The sequence below is a fragment of the Heptranchias perlo genome, chromosome 25, assembly GCF_035084215.1.
Source record: "Heptranchias perlo isolate sHepPer1 chromosome 25, sHepPer1.hap1, whole genome shotgun sequence".
NCBI lineage: Eukaryota > Metazoa > Chordata > Chondrichthyes > Hexanchiformes > Hexanchidae > Heptranchias > Heptranchias perlo.
Window position 1 is genome coordinate 17020372 of NC_090349.1, and position 23178 is coordinate 17043549.

The 23178-nt window shown below is 44.0% G+C and overlaps 1 protein-coding gene across 1 annotated transcript in view; it reads right to left on the reverse strand.

Moving 5' to 3' along the window:
- Window positions 1-23178, reverse strand: part of ksr2 (kinase suppressor of ras 2) — a 330233-nt gene that overhangs the window by 114264 nt on the left and 192791 nt on the right. Inside the window, exon 6 of the mRNA XM_068005691.1 lies at window positions 4139-4208. Within this exon, the coding sequence (XP_067861792.1) occupies window positions 4139-4208 (70 nt within the window). The remainder of the gene's footprint in view (window positions 1-4138; window positions 4209-23178) is intronic.

The window sequence follows — 23178 nt, forward strand, 5'->3', positions numbered from 1 at the left end:
GAACAGCAGCTAGGGCCAGAAGAGACCCAGTGAGTTAAGTTTTAAATTTTCTGTTTTAGTTTCCTTGGGGCCAGGACGAGCAGGAGTGCTCCTCCGGTCCCGGAAGGAAACCTTGGACCACCACTGCACCAACTTTCCTCCTCCCCTCTGGACAGGGATTCCCCTCCCAAAGCCCTCCGATGGACTTACCTTGTGCTGGGATCCCTTCCCACAGATCCCTGGCGGCAGCCTCCTGCCGCCCAAATTCCCGCTTCCGGGGGTTCCTGCCGGGTTACGGTGGGGGTCTGATCTTGCATATGTAAATGAGGACTGGGAGTTAAAATCTCGCTGGGACTCAGCAGGCGAACTTGTTGCTCGCCCCCCCCCCCCCCCTGCCCCCACAATGTACACAATCCCACCCTAAGTTATAATCGAGAGCATAAAATTTCTCTCATGTGAAAAGAAATTATATGCAACATATATTAACAAACTAACAAGGTCCCCAAAGGCTCTGCAGTGCTGTGACATATAGATAAAGAAGGTCCATGTGTTAATCCCTGTTCTGTGTGCGTTTGCCAGTCTCAGTGTCTCAGTGAGGAGTGGTAGTGAGGTGCTACAGTCCTCAGCATCCCTGAGTTACTAAGAGAATAATTACCAAGACTGCAACTCAGGATTATTATCCATGGACTGGAAATGTAGGTGCATGAACTTGCGCAGATGTCAGCTGTGGTGGCTCCCAAAGTTAAACAGCCCAACAACTCACTATCAAGACTCACACATGTAAAATCACCAAATTAGGTAAGGTATCAGAGGGCCAGTGCTGACTGCGGAAGCATATCCCAGCAGACGTCACTGGGATAACAGGAAAAAATAGGAAAACAAATGTAAAACCATTTAACACAACACACATACAATATGTACTGCATCTTATGCATTGTTGTTAGACATTTAGAAGACCAGAATAAAAAGAGAAACAAATAAAGTAACACAAGTAAAACTCAAACTTTGGAAGATTAATCTGGACAATCTGCATGACAGTGAAGTTCAACATATTTATTAAGTCAGTGCCTTTATTAAAGGCCTTGAGGGTCAGAGGTTAACAGAATATGAGTGATGTTGTCTGACAGAACTGAGTTAACACAAAGGTTTTTCCATTTATTTTGTCACTAGAATAATGGCGAATGGTTTAACATATTACAGTTAAACTACAAATTTACTAACCCATTACGAAGCTAAAATGAAGGAGGCTCTGTGTTATTGGAGAAGATATCTTTCTTTCAAAATAATTTTATAGAAAACAATTGAAAATTAAGTCCCATCCAAACAGCATGGACAACCTAATCATTTTACTGACTGATTTAGCACAAAGTCAGCAAAGTCTGGAATAGCTTTATTCAATAACGTGAGAGCATCACACTTCAGAGGATTACTATCTGTCCTGGTAAATGAGCAATGAATGACGAGGTACATTTCTAGAAAACAAAATTCTGCACATGAAGTATGTTTCAAAAAATAAATCTAGTTTTTCCTCTCTTGTCAAAGAAAATCAGTTACTAGCTCTAATACCTTGGCCATGTTTTGGGTGGATTGATTTGGCAGTGGTTGAAGGAGTATAACATTATGAGATATTTGTTGTTAGAAAGATTTTACTGTTCCTGGTAAAAGAATGTTTGACCCTGACTTGCTGGTAAAATCATTACCACTCCTGCCCCACAGTGTAGTAACGGCTCATCATATTGTTTTATACCAATGGCTACAGAATGCAAAAAACATTTCAAATTTTCTTTTACATAACTTATTTGGGTGAAGATTTCCTTTGGGTTAGGTGAGGTGAGATTGTTTGTAAAGAAATTTGGCCAATCTAGCATTGATATTGTAAGTTTCTTCATTCTTAAGTACGTAACAAGCTCTTATCTAGGAAAAGTAACAGCAACGGCTGTTAATATAGTTGGTCTGATGTGGAGATGCCGGTGATGGACTGGGGTGGACAAATGTAAGGAATCTTACAACACCAGGTTATAGTCCAACAAATTTATTTTAAAATCACAAGCTTTCGGAGATTATGATTTTAAAATAAATTTGTTGGACTATAACCTGGTGTTGTAAGATTCCTAATATAGTTGGTGACAGTGGGAAAACAGAAAGCTAGGGTCATAGCCAGCCGTATGAACTGCCAGCTGAGATGTGTCCTGCAACACTTAATTATTTTAAAAGAACAGATGAGCTTTCTGGACTGAGACGACAGCACGTAAAAAAATCCCTAGTAGTTGCAGATTTTGGGGGATGAAGGACGGGTCGCCCCTGACATTATCATCCTTACCCAAACTGACTGCCCCAGAACCTGAAACACAAGCTACTGCAGATGTTCTAACTCGATCCAATCTCTTCTTCCCCGCCATCCGATCTCTCCTCCCCACCATCCGAACACTTCCTCTCCTCCATCTGATCGCTCCCTCCCTGCCATCCGATCTCTTCCTTCCCGTCATCCGATCTCTTCCTCCCCGCCATCCGATCTCTTCCTCCCCGCAATCCGATCTTTCCCCCCCCCGTCATCCGATCTCTTCTTCCCCGCCATCTGATCTCTTCCTTCCCGCCATCCAATCTCTTCCTCCCTATTCTTCGGTCCCTGTCTGCTGCCGTCTACAGCGGGTTTTCTCGGCTGGCAGGGGTCAGCCTCTCAACCTGGCTAGCTACCGGGCAGGAAACAGAGTAAAAGAACTCTAAAGAGGTCCTGCCGTGAAATTTGGCAGGGCTGCCACCTTCCCAATATTTCCGGGTTTCCCGGCCGCTGTCAGCCCCTCCCGCTCTCTCCCTGCTTCCCCGTATGTATCAGGGCCAATATTTCAGGCCGATGCCCTTTCATCACAATGAAAGGTCATCAACCTGAAACATTAACTCTGTTTCTCTCTCCACAGATGCTGCCTGATGAAATGTCATCAACCTGAAACATTAACTCTGTTTCTCTCTCCACAGATGCTGCCTGACCTGCTGAGTTTTTCCTGAATTTTCTGTTTTTATTCGCCCAGAATCTGAATCTGTTGAGCAAAGTAGTGCTGTGGGTGAACACACTGACAGTAAAAGTCTTTTGGCACATATTGTCTGCCTAGCAGCTTCTGAAACAGGCTTTCACAAACCAACAGAAGGTATACCATCATAGTATTGTAGCAATACATGGCTGAGCTGTTTCGTTTAGCTCGTGGGAGCCGTTTCATTCTGAAGTGCAAGAAGTTGAAATTTACAACTTAATCTGTCTATCCTCTCCATATAAGCAATGGCTGGCCTGAAGTTCTACATTATGAATGGATAAAATCTGTTACTTCAGGCCAGCTATTCTTTACATCAAATATGCCAGTGTAGCAGTAGGGTGCTTAGATTATGAATTATTTGCCAGGGAGAAGTTGGCACTAGTTGGAAATATCATTCAGAGGTCATAAAGATGGCTGGTATGGGACATAGAAATGTCACATGGTGGAGTAGGAGGTGCTCTTCTGAGATTGGGGTTAAGGTCAATCAAAGAGAACAGGCAGAATGGCCTGAGTTTTGAAATAGAGAGTGAAAGAAAGACAACTTGGATAGTAGAAAGAGACAAAGGAAGGCAAAAGAAATGGAGAGAGAATGAGTCTAAAATATAGCGAAAGAAATTAGGAAGTAAAAAAAGACAGAGAAAGAGCTTAAAAGAGAGAAGTAGAGACCATAATTTAGAAGCAAAAATGAGGAGAAATAGAACTAGTGGGAGAAAACTAGACAGAAATAAAGAAAGGCAGAGAGAAAGAAAAAGACTTGCATACATTTGTGTGTCTGTAAATTAAACAGAATCTGGTAAGCTCCTTCAATGATGTAAATCTCCCTCATAACTTAATCACGTGGGCAGTGCTCAAAGTTAATCAGTCTTATTTGTGAAAGTCATTTGTGAAAGTTCAGCAAGTTGGCATCACCAGTGGGATCTCTCTGGTGTTCCGAGTTTTGGTGCCATTCAAATTTCTTAAGGTTCACAGTTCATTTCCTTTTCACCTTTAAGAAACTAAAGAACAATTTAAAGCTGTAATACTTAGTTTGATTGATTTGTTACTGCAACTATTGCTGCTTTGCTTGTGGTTAAGGCTCGTTGATGATCTAATTGGAGTGACATTTTCATAATTTATGATTCACTACGCCGTACCTGTGTTTTATTGAATTCCCCAGATCTCTGCGGGGAATCTGTGGGGACCATCGAGGCACTGACAACGTATCTACAAAGGCAGAGAAGAAAAAGGCAAATGAGATAATCGGCCAGTGGTCTCAAATTCTACACAGAAAACACAATAACTGCCATATTGCATTTGTATTTATTTCAGAATTACAAAAATGAAGTATATGAAGAGGTACATTTAATTTAAATTGCTTGACAATTTTATGATTATGATTAATACAGAAAATAGTCACATCACTTAAATGTATATTCTCGACCAATATTACGTAAAGCTTCTACTGCGTAGTAGTGTTTAAATTCCGCTTTTGTCTATATTTTTTGTGTGTTCTAAAAGGTTCAAAAATAACACTACTGACACCCCATGAGCAGCATAAAAAAAACACCTTTAATACCTAAACTGCCGAGTGTCAGTTCAGACTGAATGTACTCTAGTGTGGGTTGAAGAGGTTTGTTAGTTCTAAAAGGCAGCAAAGAACGTGGTGGTGCTTCCATCTGTTTTATTAGTGCAAATTACAATCCGTAATTGGAGCTACTTTCAACCTGACAGTGAAAGTCTCACAAAACTTTCAAACATTACTAATACATGTCATTTATATGAGAATATGAAGAGGATGAGGCTCACTGGGATTATATTTTTGGAATTTTTCAAGTGAAGTGGTTTGCTGCCTGTAGCACATGTACTTGGGTTTATTATTCCTCTGAATGTAACAAGTACTTCAGTTTTAGTTCTTACATAATTGCAAACAAACCCAAAGCACCAAAGCTCAAAGGGCTGCAGGAATAAAATTGGTTTCAAGAACCAACTTTGAAGGTGGAGGAGCTAACAGCAGGAAAACTTAAGGAAAATAAAAGCCTTACAACTAAAATCGTTCACAAGTCTGATCAAAATACTTGTAAATTCAACTTTCCTTTCTTGTCCTCCCCCCTCCCCACCACCACCATGTTGGGTGCTCAACACATGCCTCGCTTCCCAAGTATGCTGCATCTGGTCAAGGCCTCATTAACATTCTTTCAAGCAGTACCACTGAAAGCATTCTATATCGGGGCTGGAATGCTTCTGAGGAAGCATCCAGCATTAGAATTGGTCAGACATTCGCGTATCTTGGTAGTGCCATTTAGTCTACTTTACAGCTTGCTTTGGGAATAGGAGCATCCAGTAAGGTATCAGTCTGTAGGTGTGGGTGTGAAGGTTCCAGCGGGTGGGCACAGAACAACTCTGCTGCAGCCTGTTCAGCTTGGCATCCCTCCGTTGACTGTTCTCTTCTTCCTCCAAAAAGCTCAAATAAAGAGAATTCCCTCTAGAAATCGTAATGGTGCTGGTGACAAAAAAAAAGAGGTGCCAATGCCTACAAGGTACAAGTCAGGAGTGTAATGGAATACGCTCCACTTGCCTGGATGGGTGCAGTTGCAACAACATTCAAGAAGCCCAATACCATCCAGGACAAAGCAGCCCGCTTGATCGCAGCCCATCCACCACCTTAAATGGCCACTCCCTTCACCACCGGCGCACCGTGGCTGAAGTGTGTACAATCTAAAGGATGCACTGCAGCAACTCACTAAGGCTTCTTCGACAGCACCTCCCAAACCCGCAAACTCTACCAACTAGAAGGACAAGAGCAGCAGGCACATGGGAACAACACCACCTGCACGTTCCCCTCCAACTCACACCCCATCCTGACTTGGAAATGAATCACCATAGAACCATAGAAAAGATAGAGCACATAAGGGGGCCATTTGGCCCACCATGTCTGCGCCGGCTCGAAGAACAATCAGGTGCCTATTCTAATCCCACCTTCCAGCACCCGGTCCGTAGCCCTGCAGCTTACAGCACTTTAGGTGCAGGTCCAGGTACTTTTTAAAAGAGTTGAGGGTCCCTGCCTCAACCACCAATTCAGGCAGCGAATTCCATACACCCACCACCCTCTGGGTAAAAATTTTATTCCTCATGTCCCCTCTAATCCTTCCGCCAATCAGCTTAAATCCATGTCCTCTAGTTCTTGAACTCTCCGCTAGGGGAAACAGGTACTTCCTGTCTACTCTATCTGGGCCCCTCATAATTTTGTACACCTCAATCAAGTCACCCCTCAGCCTCCTCTGCTCCAAGGAAAACAACCCCAGCCTATCCAATCTCTCTTCATAGCTGCAATTTTCAAGCCCTGGCAACATTCTTGTAAATCTTCTCTGCACTCTCTCCAGAGCAATTACGTCCTTCCTGTAATGTGGTGACCAGAACTGCGCACAATATTCCAGCTGTGACCTTACCAACATTTTATACAGTTCCATCATTACATCCCTACTTTTGTATTCAATACCTCGGCTAATAACGGAGAACATTCCGTATGCCTTCTTCGCAACCTTATCTACCTGTACTGCCACCTTCAGGGACCTGTGCACATGCACTCCAAGGACTCTCACTTCCTCTACCCCTCTCAATATATTCCCCTTTACTGCGTATTCCCTTTTACTGTTTGCCCTCCCTAAGTGCATTACCTCACACTTCTCTGGGTTGAACTCCATTTGCCACTTTTCCGCCCACTCCACCAACCCATTGATATCTTCTTGGAGTCTCAAGCTATCGTCTTCACTATCAACTACACGGCCAATTTTTGTGTCGTCTGCAAATGTGCCAATCATGCCCCCTACAGTCAAGTCCAAATCATTAATATATACCACAAACAGCAAGGGACATTCCTTCATCGTTGCTGGGTTAAAATCTTGGAACTCCCCACCTAACAGCAGTGTAGGAGTACCTTCACCACATGGACTGCAGTGATTCAAAAAGAAGGCCCACCACCACCTTCTCAAGGGCAACTAGGGATGAGTAATAAATGCTGGCCTTGCTAGCGACGCCCACATCCCAAGAATGAATTTTAAAAAGTAGAAGAAGAACAAAAAGAAAATGGAAAAAAATGGTCAAGAAATGTCTTAAGAAAGCTTAACTGAGTTTTACTGTGTCTTTTAAATGAACTTCCACATACTTACCATTCTCTAATGTTGATTGAGCATTCGGTCAGGAAGTTTCATGCAGGACAATGGGCAGGGAATGATTTTAAAATTCAAAAGAAGCTCCCACCTGTTTCAGGCTGGCACTTCTGATACCAGCATTCTCTGTCCACATAAATGTACACGCATTGTAAAGCGGGCGGAGATCCAGGGTAACGATCTCTGCCCCATCTTCCCAATCTCATTCACCTGATTTATGCCCCAAAATTGAGCAAATCTGATCAAAATATTAACTCCAATGTCTCATCTTCTCATGAGAATACTGCCAGGGGTTCTTCAAACTTGTCTTGGATATTAAATCTATTTACTTTCCAAGTACCAACAAAGCACTTCTTTCTTTACTGTATTCAAACTCAGAATTATAATGAATATCGCTGCAGAGACTGTAAGAGAAACTATTATTTTTGCTAGGTACCTAGGACAATAAGTCCTCATAAAGTTAAACTAGTAAAACTTTGGACCCTTATGCTCCTTGTAGTTTTATGAACATTACAACAACTAAATCAAACAGCACCCCATTGAACTGCTAGCTCAGATCATTGACTTCAATAAAATCTTTAATAACTGCCATATGGTGTAGCATTGAATCCAAATAATTATAAGTACCAGTGCAGTCACTTGTATCTCTCCATTACACAGAAAATTAGAGACAGCACCCTTGCTATGATCAGCATGTGCTTGACTATAGTAATGAGGTTCAAAAGTATATATTATTCAAAAAAAAATCTAGCTTCAGATTTTGCCTCCGCGTTAAAATAAGATCCTAATCATGCTCGAAGTGCCACCATTCCAATGGTCATATTAACCACTCAATGGGGTTGATTTTAACTCCTTGCGCCTGGCGGAAACCAGTTAAAATGGAATGGTGGGGGGGGGGGGTACTTATCCACTCTCTTCCCACCCCGATCTGGTCGACTGCAACTTAAAAAGCCGGCGGGATTCTCTATAATATGCAGATCGGACTCCGATGACATCATAATACATAAGGGATTAAAAGACAGCCGCATTCCAAATCATGGGGGTAATTTTAACCCTCAAGAACGGGTGGGTTGGGAGCGGGTGGGCAGTAAAAATAGTTGATTTTTGGAGTGGAACCGCATCCCGGCTCCAACCCGCCCACTTCCGGGTTTAACCCAGGTGCGTTTGGATGCGTGCGCACAACAGAAGCCTGGAAGTCCCGATCCCCCTTAAAGCCGGTAGGCCGATACTTAAAAGGGGCAATGTAACTCATTACGATACTTGATTTTTTTTGTGCATTAGAAATGTCAAACAAATTTAACCTTACCTGTTCAGGTTCCACATCGTTTTTGATTCACGTCAGGCGAATGCAGGTGGGAAGGGCCGGATCCATGAGGTGAGTGCCTTTATTGCACTGCTTCTGGGCCCAGAGGAGCAGGAGTGCTTCATCCAGGCCCAATAAGCTCACCTGGCATGATCGGACTCCCGCGATCGGCTGGCCCCACCCTCTCAATGCTGGACTGCCCCCCCCCCACCGAAGGGCCCCCCACCCGATGCTGGACACCCCAATCTTCTCCAAGGCTCAGCCAATGTGGTCCACGTCCCCCCCACCTCTCCGATTTCTTCAGCGGCCCACAAGCTCTCTCATCCCCCCCCCTCTCCGATTCGCGGCTCCTTTCACTTCCGACAGGCAGTCATCCTGTCAATCTGGCTGCCTGGCGCGTGGGAAACCCAGGAGCACACATACTTACCTTCAAATGAATTGTGATCACAGATTGCGACGCACTCATTTGGCTTCTGGGTTTCCCACACGAATATCTACTGATTCACTGGGTTCCCGGCTCCAAGCTAAAATCATGCCCCATGTCTCCAGCCTAATTCATTATAATGTGGTGAGAACCTCGGTTTGGTTGTCTCGGAGACTGTTGGCTTGAGGGAGCAGCCGAGCCACACAGTTCTAAAAAAAGCGAACCGTGTGATTAGTTCAGTTATGTACATGACTGGCACCCTTTTTGAACTCAGCTGACAGTTATTCAAATGTATGAGCCTCATTGTCTGTTTGGGAAGTATTTATGAGCCTCAGTTATTCAACAATTTCAGTTATTCAACAGTGACTACACTTCAAAAGGTACTTGGCTATAAAGTTCTTTGGGGTGTGCTGAGATTGTGAAAGGCGATATATAAATGCCAGTCTTTCTTTCTTTCAATTATAAAATATATAGTTAAGAACCATTCATTATTTTTCTCATCTGCGAAGATTAGCATAGTCTAACATTTACTGCAAATATATACATTATATTGTTATTTATTTTCTTGTTCATCTATTGTACGATACCTTCATTTGACAGTTAAACCTAAAATAACGTCTGATATTTGTGATATTTTGCCATTTCTCAAAGGCATGAGGCAGATTCTATGTAGTCACAGGATAGATCCAGTAGCGAAAGCAAATCTGAAAAAGGTTTTCTGTTTGTTATCCTGGGCCTGCTTTCATAACGTACCCAGATATCAGTGTCAGTGGACATACTTTTAAGGTTGTGGGGAGCTAAGTGTCACCAATGAGAGTATTCTAAAATACGGAAACTGAAACATCCAGAGTAAGAAGGGCATAAAGTCCCAAAAGTTTTGTGTACCATATGATAACTTAATTGGACTTTCTGGCCAATTTATTAAACTAAATTTTCAACGTTTCAATGCTAGGAGAAAGCTGACATTCTCACCCTCTTAAAAATGTCATGAACAAGTGCCAGCCTGAGGAGCAAACCACTGTGCGTGAATGCACAATGCTCCCTTGCCACTGGGCGAGAAGCAGCCGGTGGTGTAATTCAAGTCTACTCAGCTGCACATTACACTCTGTGGATACTGGTCTCTGACTAGTATCCGTGGTATAACGTACCTTAAATAAACGATAACAGGCCAAAAGACTGAACCAAGTGATGGGACAATTGAATTGTACATTATTTTCCAAGATTTAAATGAGGCAGCTCGAAACAAGTATTGCATTCCCTTTCAGAATTCATGCAAACTAATCAGGAATATGGTTGATATATACACACACATTTCTACATTTAAAACACTGATACAGGTAGCTGGGTTTGGAAATAAAATCAGAACTTATTCAGTGTATCACTTCCCATGCCCCACTCAGTAGTGGATATGCAGAATAAACTCTCACCAGGAGTAATTAATGCTACATTAATTAGTTACTTTAAAAAGAAGCTTGGCAGAGATTTGGTTATGAAAAAAATTTAGAGTTATAAGGCAAAGCAGGGATGCAGATAGGAACACAGGAAAATAGGAACAGGAATAGGCCATTTAGCCCCTCGAGCTTGTTCTGCCTTTCAAGGAGATCATGGCTGATCTGTGACCGAACTCCATATACCCGTCTTAGCCCCATATCCCTTAATATCTTTGGTTAACAAAAGTCTATCAATCTCAGATTTAAAATTAACAGTTGAGCTAGCATCAACTGCTGATTACGGAGGAGAGTTCCAAACTTCGACCACTCTTTGCGTGTAGAAGTGTTTCCTAATTTCATTCCTGAAAGTCCTGGCTCTAATTTTTAGGTTATGTCCCCTAGTCTGAGACTCCCCAACCAGCGGAAATAGTCTCTCTCTATCTACCCTATCAGTTCCCCTTAATATCTTGAAAACTTCGATCAAATCACCCCTTAATCTTCTAAATTCTCCCCTAATTCTTCTAAATTCCACCCTAAATACAACCCTATTTTGTGCAATCTCTCCTCATAATTTAACCCTTGGAGTCCAGGTATCATTCTAGTAAATCTACGCTTCACTCCCTCCAAGGCCAATATATCCTTCCTAAGTTGCGGTGCCCAGAACTGAACACAGTACTCCAGGTGTGGTCTAACCAGGGCTTTGTATAGCTGTAGCATAACTTTTACCCCCTTGTATTCTAGTCATCTAGATATAAAGGCCAGCATTCCATTAGGCTTTTTGATTTTTTTTCTACCTGTCCGTGACATTTTAATGATCTATGTACATGGACCCCTAAGTCTCATTGGACCTCCACTGTTTTGAGTTTTTCATCATTTAGAAAGTACTCTAATCTATCCTTTTTTAGGTCCAAAGTGGATAACCTCACACTTGCCTACGTTGAAATCCATTTGCCACAGTTTTGCCCATTTACTTAATCTATTAATATCTCTCTGTAATTTTGTGCTTCCATCTACACTGCTTACAATGCTGCCTATCTTTGCGTCATCGGCAAACTTGGATGTGTGGCTCTCGACCCCATCATCTAAGTCGTTAATAAATACAGTGAATAGTTGAGGCCCCATCAAAGATCCCTGTGGGACACCACTTGTCACATCCTGCCAATTTGGGTACCTGCCCATTATCCCTACTCTCTGTCTCCTGCCACTCAACCAATTTCCGAACCAGGTCAATAATTTGCCGTCAATTCCATGAGCTTCAACCTTAGCTAACAGTCTCTTATGAAAATATTCTACCAAGCGCTCTTGAATCTTGTACGGGACTGTCATCTGCAGAAGAAAACCAGACAAAGCATTATAATAATAACGTACATTAACACGTTAGAATAATATCCTGGAGTTGCAACAGAGAATATTAATTCCATCTTCTCTTAAAAATTTACCTGCAGCTATTTTCCCCTTTTGGGAGATAAAATAAATAAGGCAGAATCCATGGGGATAATTTTAACCTAACACACCAGCTGAGTTAGTGGGCGGGTTCGGATCTGCCACCCATTTTACTAAGAGTAAAATCAAGCAGAGTGTAAAATGGGCATCTGACCCAAACTCGCCTGGCAAGTTAAACAAAAAAACGGCTTGCATTTATATAGCGCCTATCACGACCTCAAAGCCCTTTACAGCCAATGAAGTATTTTTGAAGTGTAGAAACTGTTGTAATCTAGAAAACTTGGCAGCCAATTTGCACACAGCAAGCTCCCACAAACAGCAATGCGATCATGACTAGATCATCTGCTTTTAATTATTGTAAACAATTTTACAACACCAAGTTATAGTCCAGCAATTTTATTTTAACTTCACAAGCTTTCGGAGGCTTCCTCCTTCCTCAGGTAAATCTTTTAATTATGTTTGTAAACAATTTTACAACACCAAGTTATAGTCCAACAAATTTATTTTAAATTCCATTTTAATTATGTTGGTTGAGGGATAAATATTGGCCAGGACACCAGGGAGAACTCCCCTGCTCGTCTTCAAAATAGTGCCATGGAATCTTTTACGTCCACCTGAGAGGGAAGACAGGACCTTGGTTTAATGTCTCATCAGAAAGATGGCACCTTCAACAGTGCAGCACTCCCTCAGTAGTATACTGGAGTGTCAGCCTGGATTTTGTGCTCAAGTCTCTTAAGAGTGGGGCTTGAACCCACAACCTGTTGACTCAGAGGTGAGAGTGCTACCACTGAGCCATGGCTAACACCTAAATCATAAGGTTAGGTTAAAATTACCCCCCCCATAACACTCTACGTTGTACAGAGGGTGAAGGGCTGTTGGTAATCATTGCCTCATATGAATGTGACAACAGTCAAAGAAAAATGAACAGTTTCATTTCTCAGTTGCTTCAGTGTATTTAAAGTCTGTTATTTCACTCCAAATTATATTAAATAAACATTAGCTGCACCTTTATGATTAGAAGTTAACAGGATTTGACATTACAATAAATTCAATGAAGAACACTGTGCGCGTTTAGAATGGTATGTAGAAAACTTAGGGGTTGAAGTTCCATGGGATGGGGGGTTCACTCTCCACTCTCTCGATTATCTGCTGTTACTTCGATGGAGGATCCACAGAAACCCCAGGGGCTCGATATTACCAGGGCGGCGGGTTCGCGGCAGGGGGGCGATTGGGTGTGTGGGTAACGCGCCCAGTGAAATCAGTCTGCCCCGTGCGCAATCGCAGGCTGATTGGATCCACTTACCTGGTCTTCCGGGTTCCCCGCTGCTGAGCTGCGCGTCGGGCGGACTGCGCATGCGCAGTAACGTCTGTCAGCTGGAGGAGCTCTATTTAAAGGGGCAGTCCTCCACTGACAGATGCTGCAACAAATAGGAAAAATTACAGAATGGAGCAGCCCAGGGGGAAGGCTGCTCCCAGGTTAATGATGCCTCACTCCAGGTATCATTGGATGGGGTGAGGAGGAGGAGGAGGACAGAGATCTTCCCCCCGGCGGGCGGGAAGAAGCGGCCTGCCTCTGCCACCAAGAAGGCCTGGCTCAAGGTGGCAGAGGAGGTCACCAGCACCACCAACATATCGCCCACCTGCATACAGTGCAGGAGGCGCTCCAATGACCTAAGTAGGTCAGCCAAAGTGAGTACACTTACTCATTCCCCTACACTCCGTCTGCCACATCACTGCCCCCACCCCACACCTCCTTCTGCACTGCCAACACTACTCTGTCACATCACCCCTCACACCCACTCAAACCTCATCCTCATCTTACCTGCACTTACTCACCTCGCCAGTACTCATCCCGCCACTACCACTCAACCCAATCCTCATACAATCTCATGGATCTATCTCATACTCACCCTCTCATGCATCTCTTTCACGGTCAGCCTCACTCAACCTGCCACCACCTGTGCTGCAGCCACAGGGAATGCATCACATATGTGCAGTAGGCAGCGTAAGGCAAATGTGTAGTGAGCATGAAGGGGATGCACAAGGGTGTTTGAGGGTTTGTCATGGTTTTTACTTACATTTAATTTCTGAGCAACTCACATCACATATTATATTGTCACCACTACTGCCACGTCTTTGCGAATCTTGTCTGGTTTGTGCAATAATGCCCTTTCCTGAGGATCACAATGAAGACCCACAACTGATGCCACCCATTGTGTCACTGCAGAGTGGGTGTAGGTGTATTTGAAGGGCTCTTTTGTGCAGACGACTGAGAGACGTCGGCGATGTCCCCGGTGGCACCCTGGAAGGATGCGGAGGAGAAGTTGTTCAGGGCAGTGGTGACTTTGACAGCGACAGGTAAGAAGATGGTGCTTGGGCCAGCCGGGAGCAGCTCGGCATGAAGGAGGCTGCAGATGTGCACGACTACATGTCGAGTGACTCCGAGCCTCCGTGTGCACTGCTGCTCAGAGAGGTCCAGGAAGCTGAGCCTCGGTCTGTGGACCCTGAGGTGAGGGTAGTGCCCTCTGCGACGCATCTCTCTCTGCAGTTGCCCTCCCTCCTGCTGTGCAGGTGGATGTGTCACAGCACTGTGTTGTGGAGCTCCACGTGTCAGAGGTGGACGGCGTGGCCGGCGAGACTGGTGAAGTTGTTCGTCCCCCGAGGAGGTCACGACTGCAGCTACGGTGGCCCCCATCCGGAAGATGTACATCTGAGGGGGTCCGCAAGGTAGGTACATGTGTCTGGACACCGGGGTAAGTGTGCAAGTTGGTGAATTTTATTGTTAGGAGGAGGGTGGTGGAGGCCAAACTTTGTCCAAAGTGACAGAGTGGCCTCCTGCAATGAGTGAGGGTCTCCCCCCCCCACCACCTGTCAAATGAATCTTTGCAGCTGTCACAGGCTGATGGCTGCAACACGCCCATTTGAACTGGGAGTGTTTCCCCCAGCCCCCCCCCCGCCGTGAACCCGCAGCCCTGGCACTATCGAGCCCCAGGTCTCTAAACGACCTCAAATACCTAAATACTTTAAGTGGCACCCCGCCGGCTTTAATTGCCTGCGGGAGTCCCACATGCGGGGGCTGCGCGCACACGTCAGCGCGTCTGAGGGAAATCCGGAAGTGGGCGGCTTGGAGCCGGGCTCCCGCCCTGCCCCGGGAATCCCCGATTTTCAGAGCTCTCCCGCTAGCGGGTGCTAATATCGAGCCCCAGGTCTTCCACCAAAGTTACTTTGAACAATCGGAGAACCCCCACGGAAATTTACTCCTTGGTCACTGAAGGATTAATTTACTGTTGTTTTGCTGCTAAACTGAATGCCTAATGTTCAGTGAGTTTTATGCTGCCTTTCCTTTTTATATTCCTTGCAATTCTCTTCAGACATTGCCATCTGTTGTGCTTGTTTTTTGCAGAGTGACAGCTAATAAACTAAACATTTCCCAGATCTTTTTCCATCTGTGTGTCTCATTCATCAAATAGCTATCGTGACTGCTTATCTGCAAACATTGTTGGATTCCCACTGGAATAACAGAATGAGCTTTGAAATTTAAGTAGTTTAGCATTCTAATTATCTTATTGCTGCACACAGTATTATATATCATTCTTATCGATTCCCAATAATTTTATAATTCTACATATTTATGTTATTGTTAGGTAATGTCATACACGTTTTCAGCCTACTTTTCTTTAAATACGTTCACGATATTTCTCAGATACAACTGGTAAGTATCAACAAACCCGTGAACTTTCCCAAGAATATCAAATCTAAGGTGACAATGAAACTGACAAACTTGACAACAAAGTGAGGTTGGACTTGCCAGATAACATGTGAAAAACATATGTTAAATGTATGGTAAGAGTGTATGATGGATATTTGAATGTCAATGGGTTGATTATGTGAACTTGTGATGGACCTGGATATAGGCATGAGAATGAACATGTATCTGTGTATATGTGCATGCATGTAATGGATTAGATTGACTAGTAAGGAACACAAAAAAGTGAAAATATCTATTGCCATTTGAATTTCTTATTTTTCTATGAATCATAGTAACAGTAACACAATTTGCAAATATTTCCCCTTCCTCTACTTCACATTTTAAATTGACCTCATAATTACTAATCCCATCTCCATTACTGCCAGGGGATAAGTAGTATTTTAACTGCTTTATAATAAACTAATATAAACTAATTTAACTGAAGGTGAAAATTAAGTATGACTGCTTTGTATATTTTTTAAATTAGGCAAATTGGAAGTTTAAATCTGGAATTAAGGGCCCAGAGAGAAGTGGAGTGAAATTCCTCCAAGGGCTAGTTTCATACCATTTCCATTTGACATCGCGTAGAGTGTAATTCCAGTGTGGTGTTAAACCTGGTTTACAAAGTACTCAGGAAGTCCATTGTGAACCCATCTAATTTCAATTTAAATGTTTAGAGAACAACAATTCATCCCTCTTCCCTCTCCACTTTCTAAACATTAAAATGTTTAACTACTGGGAGGGTGCTCTGCCTACTCCTGTATTGAGGCATGCAGACAGCTCTCTCCAGCCTGCCAGGAGCCAGGCAATGTGAATGGAGTTCTGTCTGCCTGGAACTTAAAAAATGTGAAGGCACCTTTTTGCATGCGCTTTGTAGAAAATCAAATTTCGAATGATATTTGGGTAATTACCTTGTGCACTGCATCCACACTGTAGCTTCCTTTGAGCCATACTAAAGAGTGACTAATAGCATAAAGCTACCACTTTATGCCTGCATTGTCAATCACATTACCGTAAAATAACAACGATTGCTAGAACTGGCAGGGTAGAGAATATTTTCCTCTATGCATTAGAAGAATCCAAAAATGCGTTGTTTGTACATGAGTTCACAGATTCATTGGGCTCGATTTTAGGGTCGGGTTTCCTGCGGGTTTCCAGCGGGAGGGCCCCGAAAATCCCGATATCCGGTCACGTGACCGGATCGCGTCGTGATCCCGACCACTTCCGGGTTCCCCGATGACGTGCGGGGCTGCGTGCGTGGCCCCCGCTGGTGGGAATCCTGCAGGCAATTAAAGCCAGCGGGGTTCCACTTGAGAGTACTTACCTTGCTTGTTGAGGTCAGTTAATGAGCTGAATCAGCTGTCAAAAGAGGAAGTGTGGGATTTCACCTGCATCGCAGAGTGTTTCACACACTGGGGGAAACAGTCTCTCTCCAACCAGGCGTGTTGCAGCGAGCAGCCTGTGGCAGGTGCCAAGGTGCACCCCACGGGGGAGAGCCCTCACCCACGCAGGAGGCCACCGCGTCACATAGGGCAACCCCTGCCCCCCACCACCCCCCGCCAAGCCAGAGGACAGACCGACACGAAACTGCAGCCCCAGTCCGAGGAACCACCCACCTACCCTGCACAACCCCTCAGACCAACACCTGCCAGATGGGTGGTGCGTGGACACCCTCGGAGGATGAACAGCATGACCAGCCCCAGCAGCCTCGCAGTCCACGCCGTCCGCCGCAGAGACGTGGAGCCCCCCAACACGGTGTTGTTGCACGCCCACCTGCACAGCAGGAGGGAGGGCTACCGCAGAGAGAGACGCATCGCAGAGGGCACTACCCTCGCCACAGGGTCCACAGACCGAGGCGCAGCTCCCCGGACCTCTCCGAGCAGCAGTGCACACGGAGGCGCAGATTCGCTCGACATGTAGTCGTGGACACCTGCAGGCTCTTTCATGCCGAGCTGCTCCTGGCTGGCCCCAGCACCAACTGCTTACCTGTCGCTGTCAAAGTCACCACTGCCCTCCACAACTTCTCCTCCGCATCCTTCCAGGGTGCAGCCGGCTACACCTCGGATGTCTCTCAGTCGTCTGCGCGGAAGAGCCCTGCAAATACACCTGCACCTACTCTGCAGTAACACGATGGGTGGCATCAGTGGTGGGTCCTCATAGTGATACCCAGGAGCGGGCATTCTTGGACACAACAGACAGGATTCGCGGAGACATGGCAGTGGTGGTGCCAATATAATGTGTGCTGTTTGTTGCTCTGAAATTCAATATAGGTAACACCCATGGCAAACCCTCCGACACCCTTGTGCACCCCCTTCATGCTCACGAAACATTTGCCTTACGCTGCCTACTGCACATATGTGATGCATGCCCTGTGGCTGCAGCACAGGTGGTGGCAGGTTGAGTGAGGCTGGCCGTGAGGGAGATGCACGAGAGGGTGAGTATGGGATAGAGCCATGAGATTGTATGAGGATTGGGTCGCGTGTTAGTGGCAGGATGAGTACTGGCGAGGTGAGTAGGTGGAGGTAAGATGAGGATGGGGTTTGAGTGGGTATGAGGGGTGATGTGACAGAGTAGTGTTGGCGGTGCCGAAGGAGATGTGGGGTTGGGGCAGTGTTGTGGCAGATGGAGTGTAGGGGAAAGACTTCGTGTTCTCACTGTGGCTGACCTACTGAGGTCATTGCAGCGCCTCCTGCACTGTATGCAGGTGGGCGATATGTTGGTTGCGCAGGTGACCCCCTCTGCCACCTCGAGCCAGGCCTTCTTGGTGGCAGAGGCTGGCCGCTTCCTCCCGCCCGCCGGGTGCAAGATCTCTGTCTTCGCCCTCCTCCTCACCCCATCTGATGATACCTGGGGTGAGGCATCATTAAACTTGGAGCAGCCTTCCCCCTGGGCTGCTCCATGCTGTAATTTGTTCCATTGGTTGCAGCATCTGTCAGTGGAGGACTGCCCCTTTAAATAGAGCGCCTCCAGCTGACAGATCTTACTGCGCATGCGCAGCCCGCCCGACGCGCAGACCAGCATCGCGGACCCCGGAGGAGCAGGTAATTGATTTCTATTAGTGTGTTGCCTGCTACGATCGCGCGGGCAACCCACTAATTTCACCGAGCGTGTTGACCACGCTCCCGAAACCCAACCCGCCGGTCTGGTAAAATCGAGCCCATTATAACTAATACACAGAGGAACATATTGGGGCCAGCTCCTCAGGACAAATCCAGTATCTTTACACTGCTTTTACCTGGGGGGGACAGTACCTTTTCACACAAAATTTAACGATAATGTAAAATTATAATGTGTAAGTAACAGACGCCATCTGGTGATATCACCTCTCCGCTAACCCTTCACTACATCTGGTGAACTCCTGATAGGGTATAAAAAGCATGTGAAGCCTTTAGGGGAAGGGTCTCCCATCTGTCTGGTGTCTCCCCATGACACTGCAGCTGACACAAGGTTCTGAGCAGAGCGGAAGAATTGAACATGTGCCTCACCACTCAATGGTACAGTGTCCTGGTGCACCAATGAGCTGTGCCATCAAAACATCTATATTAAATATATTATTTCCTTATGTAGTAAATTTGGCAGCATTCTTGGTAACCTGCAGCAATGAACATTGTTGCATGTGACAAATTGTAATTGAACTTCGGGGCACATGACACCAACAGCTGTTTATAACTAAAAAATAACTGACCAAAAACTAAATGAAACAGAAATAAGATACGATGCTGCACATATTACAAACAATAACTGATAGCAGAAAGTTCAGCTGGCTGTTATAAACTGCCCAAGCTTTGTTCTTGTGGCTTCGGATGTCATCTAAGCTCTTTGATTTGATTGACTGAAGTATATTCAAGGCTGAGATAGATAGATTTTTGGATTCTAGGGGGATCAAGGGATATGGGGATCGGGCAGGAAAGTGGAGTTGAGGTTGAAGATCAGCCATGATCTGATTGAATGGCGGAGCAGGCTCAAGGGGCCGTATGGCCTACTCCTGATCCTATTTCTAATGTTCTTATGTTGATTTAATCATTACCGATTAGTAACTCCTAGATATCCATTCGTCTACAATTTAATCTTCATTGAATGTGTCTGTCATAAGCATGCTTCAAACCAGTTTCTCTCGCAATACCTGTTCACAGGCTCAGTAACAGATAGTGCCCTTCAGAATAAGTCACATGACACCATTGGGAGCTGAATCAGGTGCTTACATAAAGAGGAGACAGACAGCTTTTTTAGGGAAAAAAAGCAGGCAGAGAAAAACATAGAAGGTGGAGAGTGGAGGAACTGCCAGTCGGAGCAGAATGTTCAAATGAATTTCTGCCAAAGATTTTAAACAGTACAGAATAGAACATTCCATTCTCCATCACTCACCTAAAGGTGACTCAACTGACCGTCATATTTGTCGCAGGCTCCCAGCCCGTACTCACAGGGAACAATTGAGCTGCAAGTGGCAGCAGAAGTAGAAGTAGATTAGACCATTAAAATGCAAACAGAATTCTTCTTATTGTCTCTAGAGGCAGAGAATACAAAAGGAAGAAGGTAATGTTGAATTTGTACAAGATCTTAGTTAGACCACAATGGAGTACTGTGTATACAGTTTTTGGCACAACATTATAAGGAAATAAAGTAATGGAAAAGGTGCAGAATAGATTTACCAGAATGTTACCAGGGCTGAAGGCTTATGATTATGAAGAGTCTTGATCAGAAAGAGGAGTCTTGAGTAGCAAGAGACCAGATTTTAGTCTCAGAGGGTATGATTAGGGCAAAAGTAGTGACATTTTTACTCATTTATTTTATTATATTTTGACTTAAATTTACTTAATTTTATCTGTTCAACATTAGGAACTGGCTTATTTAGTGCCTTACCAGTGGGGTGGTTTAATCTGGCAATAGGTTAATTATATATTGTGGTGTAAATAGCTGGTCTCTAATGAATTGTTTTTTCCAGTGGCAGTTGGACTAATTTGCAGATTGAGACAGTTTAAATTTGTGTTTACTTGTGAGAATTAGTTTTAAACAGCAAGAGACCAATGGAGAGTGTAGAGCCTCAGCAGGAGTGAAGCTTTAGAGGGAATTAAGCCTCGAGACGTAGTTGGCCTAAAGTTACATTTGAGCAGTAAAATCACTAATTTGTTGTGTTTGTTTTTATTAAACTTTTAAGAGTAAACCATTTAGTTTAGCATGGGGAGCAGCTGAAGCCTGTGATGTGTGGTGTCTATACAATGTAGGCGGTCTTGGTTGCTTCACATGCCTGAGATAACCACTTCTGTAGGAAGTGTTTCTGACTGCTTGCACTTAAACTCAAAGTTTAACTTGAGGAACAGCTGGCAACTCTCCACCACAAACACCGAAGGCACCTTCCGGAGATGATCGTCGAGGCCGAGCAAGTTACGGAAGGCAAGTGGGTGACCATCCATTGATGTAGGAAGAGGTAATAGGAGGCAGTGCAGGGATTGCCTGAGAATATTGAATTGACAAAAAGGTATTCAGTACTCGTGGCAATGACAACTCGGAAGAAGGCAAATACGAGCAAAACCACAGCACTGTGGAGCAAGTGGCTGCCAAAGACAGAAGTAAATTGCAGAAATGCACTCATAATAGAGGATTCTATAGTTGGGGGAATAGATAGGTACTTTTATAGCTGCAACTCAGTCTCCAATGGTGCAAGGTTAAAAGATATAATGGAGCTGGTACCAAAGATTTTGGAGAAAGAAATAAAAGAAAAAAGAAAGACTTGCATTTATATGGCGCCTTTCACAACCTCAGGGCAATGATTTTAGGACTACTCCCAGTGCCCCATGCACTAGTCAACATAGGAATAATAAGATAAGGGAGGTAAATGTGTGGTTGGAGAGATGGTGTAGCAGGGAAAGGTTCAAATTCTTGGGACATTAAAACCAGTCGTGGGACAGTAATAGTCTGCACAGGATGGATGGGCTTCATCTCAACAGGGCTGGGACCACTGTTCTCACTGGGAGAGTAACTAGTATTCCAGGGGAGGGTTCAAATTAATATGGCATGGAGATGGGAAGTACCAAGAGAGAGGAAAGCAAAAGTGGCAAGGGATGTCAGAAAGGACAAAGAGAAAAACTGGAAAATATTGAAGAACGGTTGAGAAGGAGGAGGAACTAAAAAGAGTACGAATGCTGAAAAAGTGACTAGAATGGTTTGTGTGTAACTGTACAAAGTAATCAAAACAAAATTGGAGAGTTAGAGGGGTATGATATAATGGCTTTCCCAATCCTTTCAGTGGAAATTTGCACCCTTTCTGAACAACAGTCCACCCTCATGCAACAAACTGTATGCATGTTATGGTTGGAATTTTATTGCAGACTCATAACTATCAAAATATCAAACTCCTGGCTGACAAAAACATAAATAATAACATACTCACCTATTGCTAACAGAGCTAGATGCTTAAAATAAAGTACAGACAAATCTTTCCAATATGTCCCATATCAAATATTTGTTTCCATTTTATATTTCTCGATGGTAAAAACTACAGGATGCTCCTGCATCCACATGAATGAACAAATCAAAATACTCCTCCTTCCACCCCCAGCTTTGGAGAATCATTCAGTGAGCTGGAAGAATATGAGCAGCCTCCTAAACGTGAAACATCATTGAAGAGAGAGCAAGAAACGACCTCAAGCTATTATAGCGTCATAAAGTGAAGTGAGGTGAAAAATGAACCTCCAGCATTCAGAATCTACGTTGTCAATTGTTTCTATACTGCTTAAATAGCTTTGTATCTTTGTGAGCCTGTTGTCACTTACTGTGACATTTTCATATCGGAAAACAGGATGTTAAGTTTTGGCTGCATACCAAACTCTTGTGACTTGCAACAAATGATAATGAACTCAGTATTGGAATACTCAAGTATTTGAAACAACTCAGCTGCAGATTTGTAGACTTCCCTGACTATCTCTGTCTACAATCACTTGTGGCGGGGGAATGTTTTCCTGTGTGTACATTTAAGGAAATATTCTCTTACTGAATTCTTATTAGTTCATAATGACTGATTGGTAAAACAAAAATTTTAACTTTACACAAAATATATCACAGGTTTTTTTGGAAGTATTATGCGGTTTATATACCTCATTATTATGCAGTTTATACTGTATGCAAGACAGATTTAATATATAATGTAATGTAACCTCAGAACATTGGAAAATGCAATCATTTTTATTAAATAGGGATTTTTCCTTTACAAGACATTTTACTAGGTTTCAAAAAAATATAGGTGCTCACAATGTGATCTGCATTTGCTGCAACAAATGCAGATTTTAGTTGCATTAAGATTGAGAGTAAAAAGCATCATACAAGTTTATAGTGCAGCAAATATACCTCAATATTTTCCACTATGCATTACTTGTGATAAATCTTTAAATGCATCGGCCCCGAAATTCCGCTGGGATTCTCCTGGGAGATTGATGGAACCCTCAGAGATGGCATAATGGCTGTTCTTAGCCGTGGAAGCCATTTCTCCAGAGGTTCTGGTGATCTCCTGCCATATCAGGAGAACTCCTACAGAATTTCCAGGTTTACAGATTCAGTAAAACTGAATCTCTGAGAAAAATATCAGCAATAAAGTTAGCTACAGTGTGCTGGTTTTCAAAATAGGCTGCTCCCATACCGTAGCTGTCCCCAAAAACATCTCCAGTACAATAACAACTTCTCCTTAAC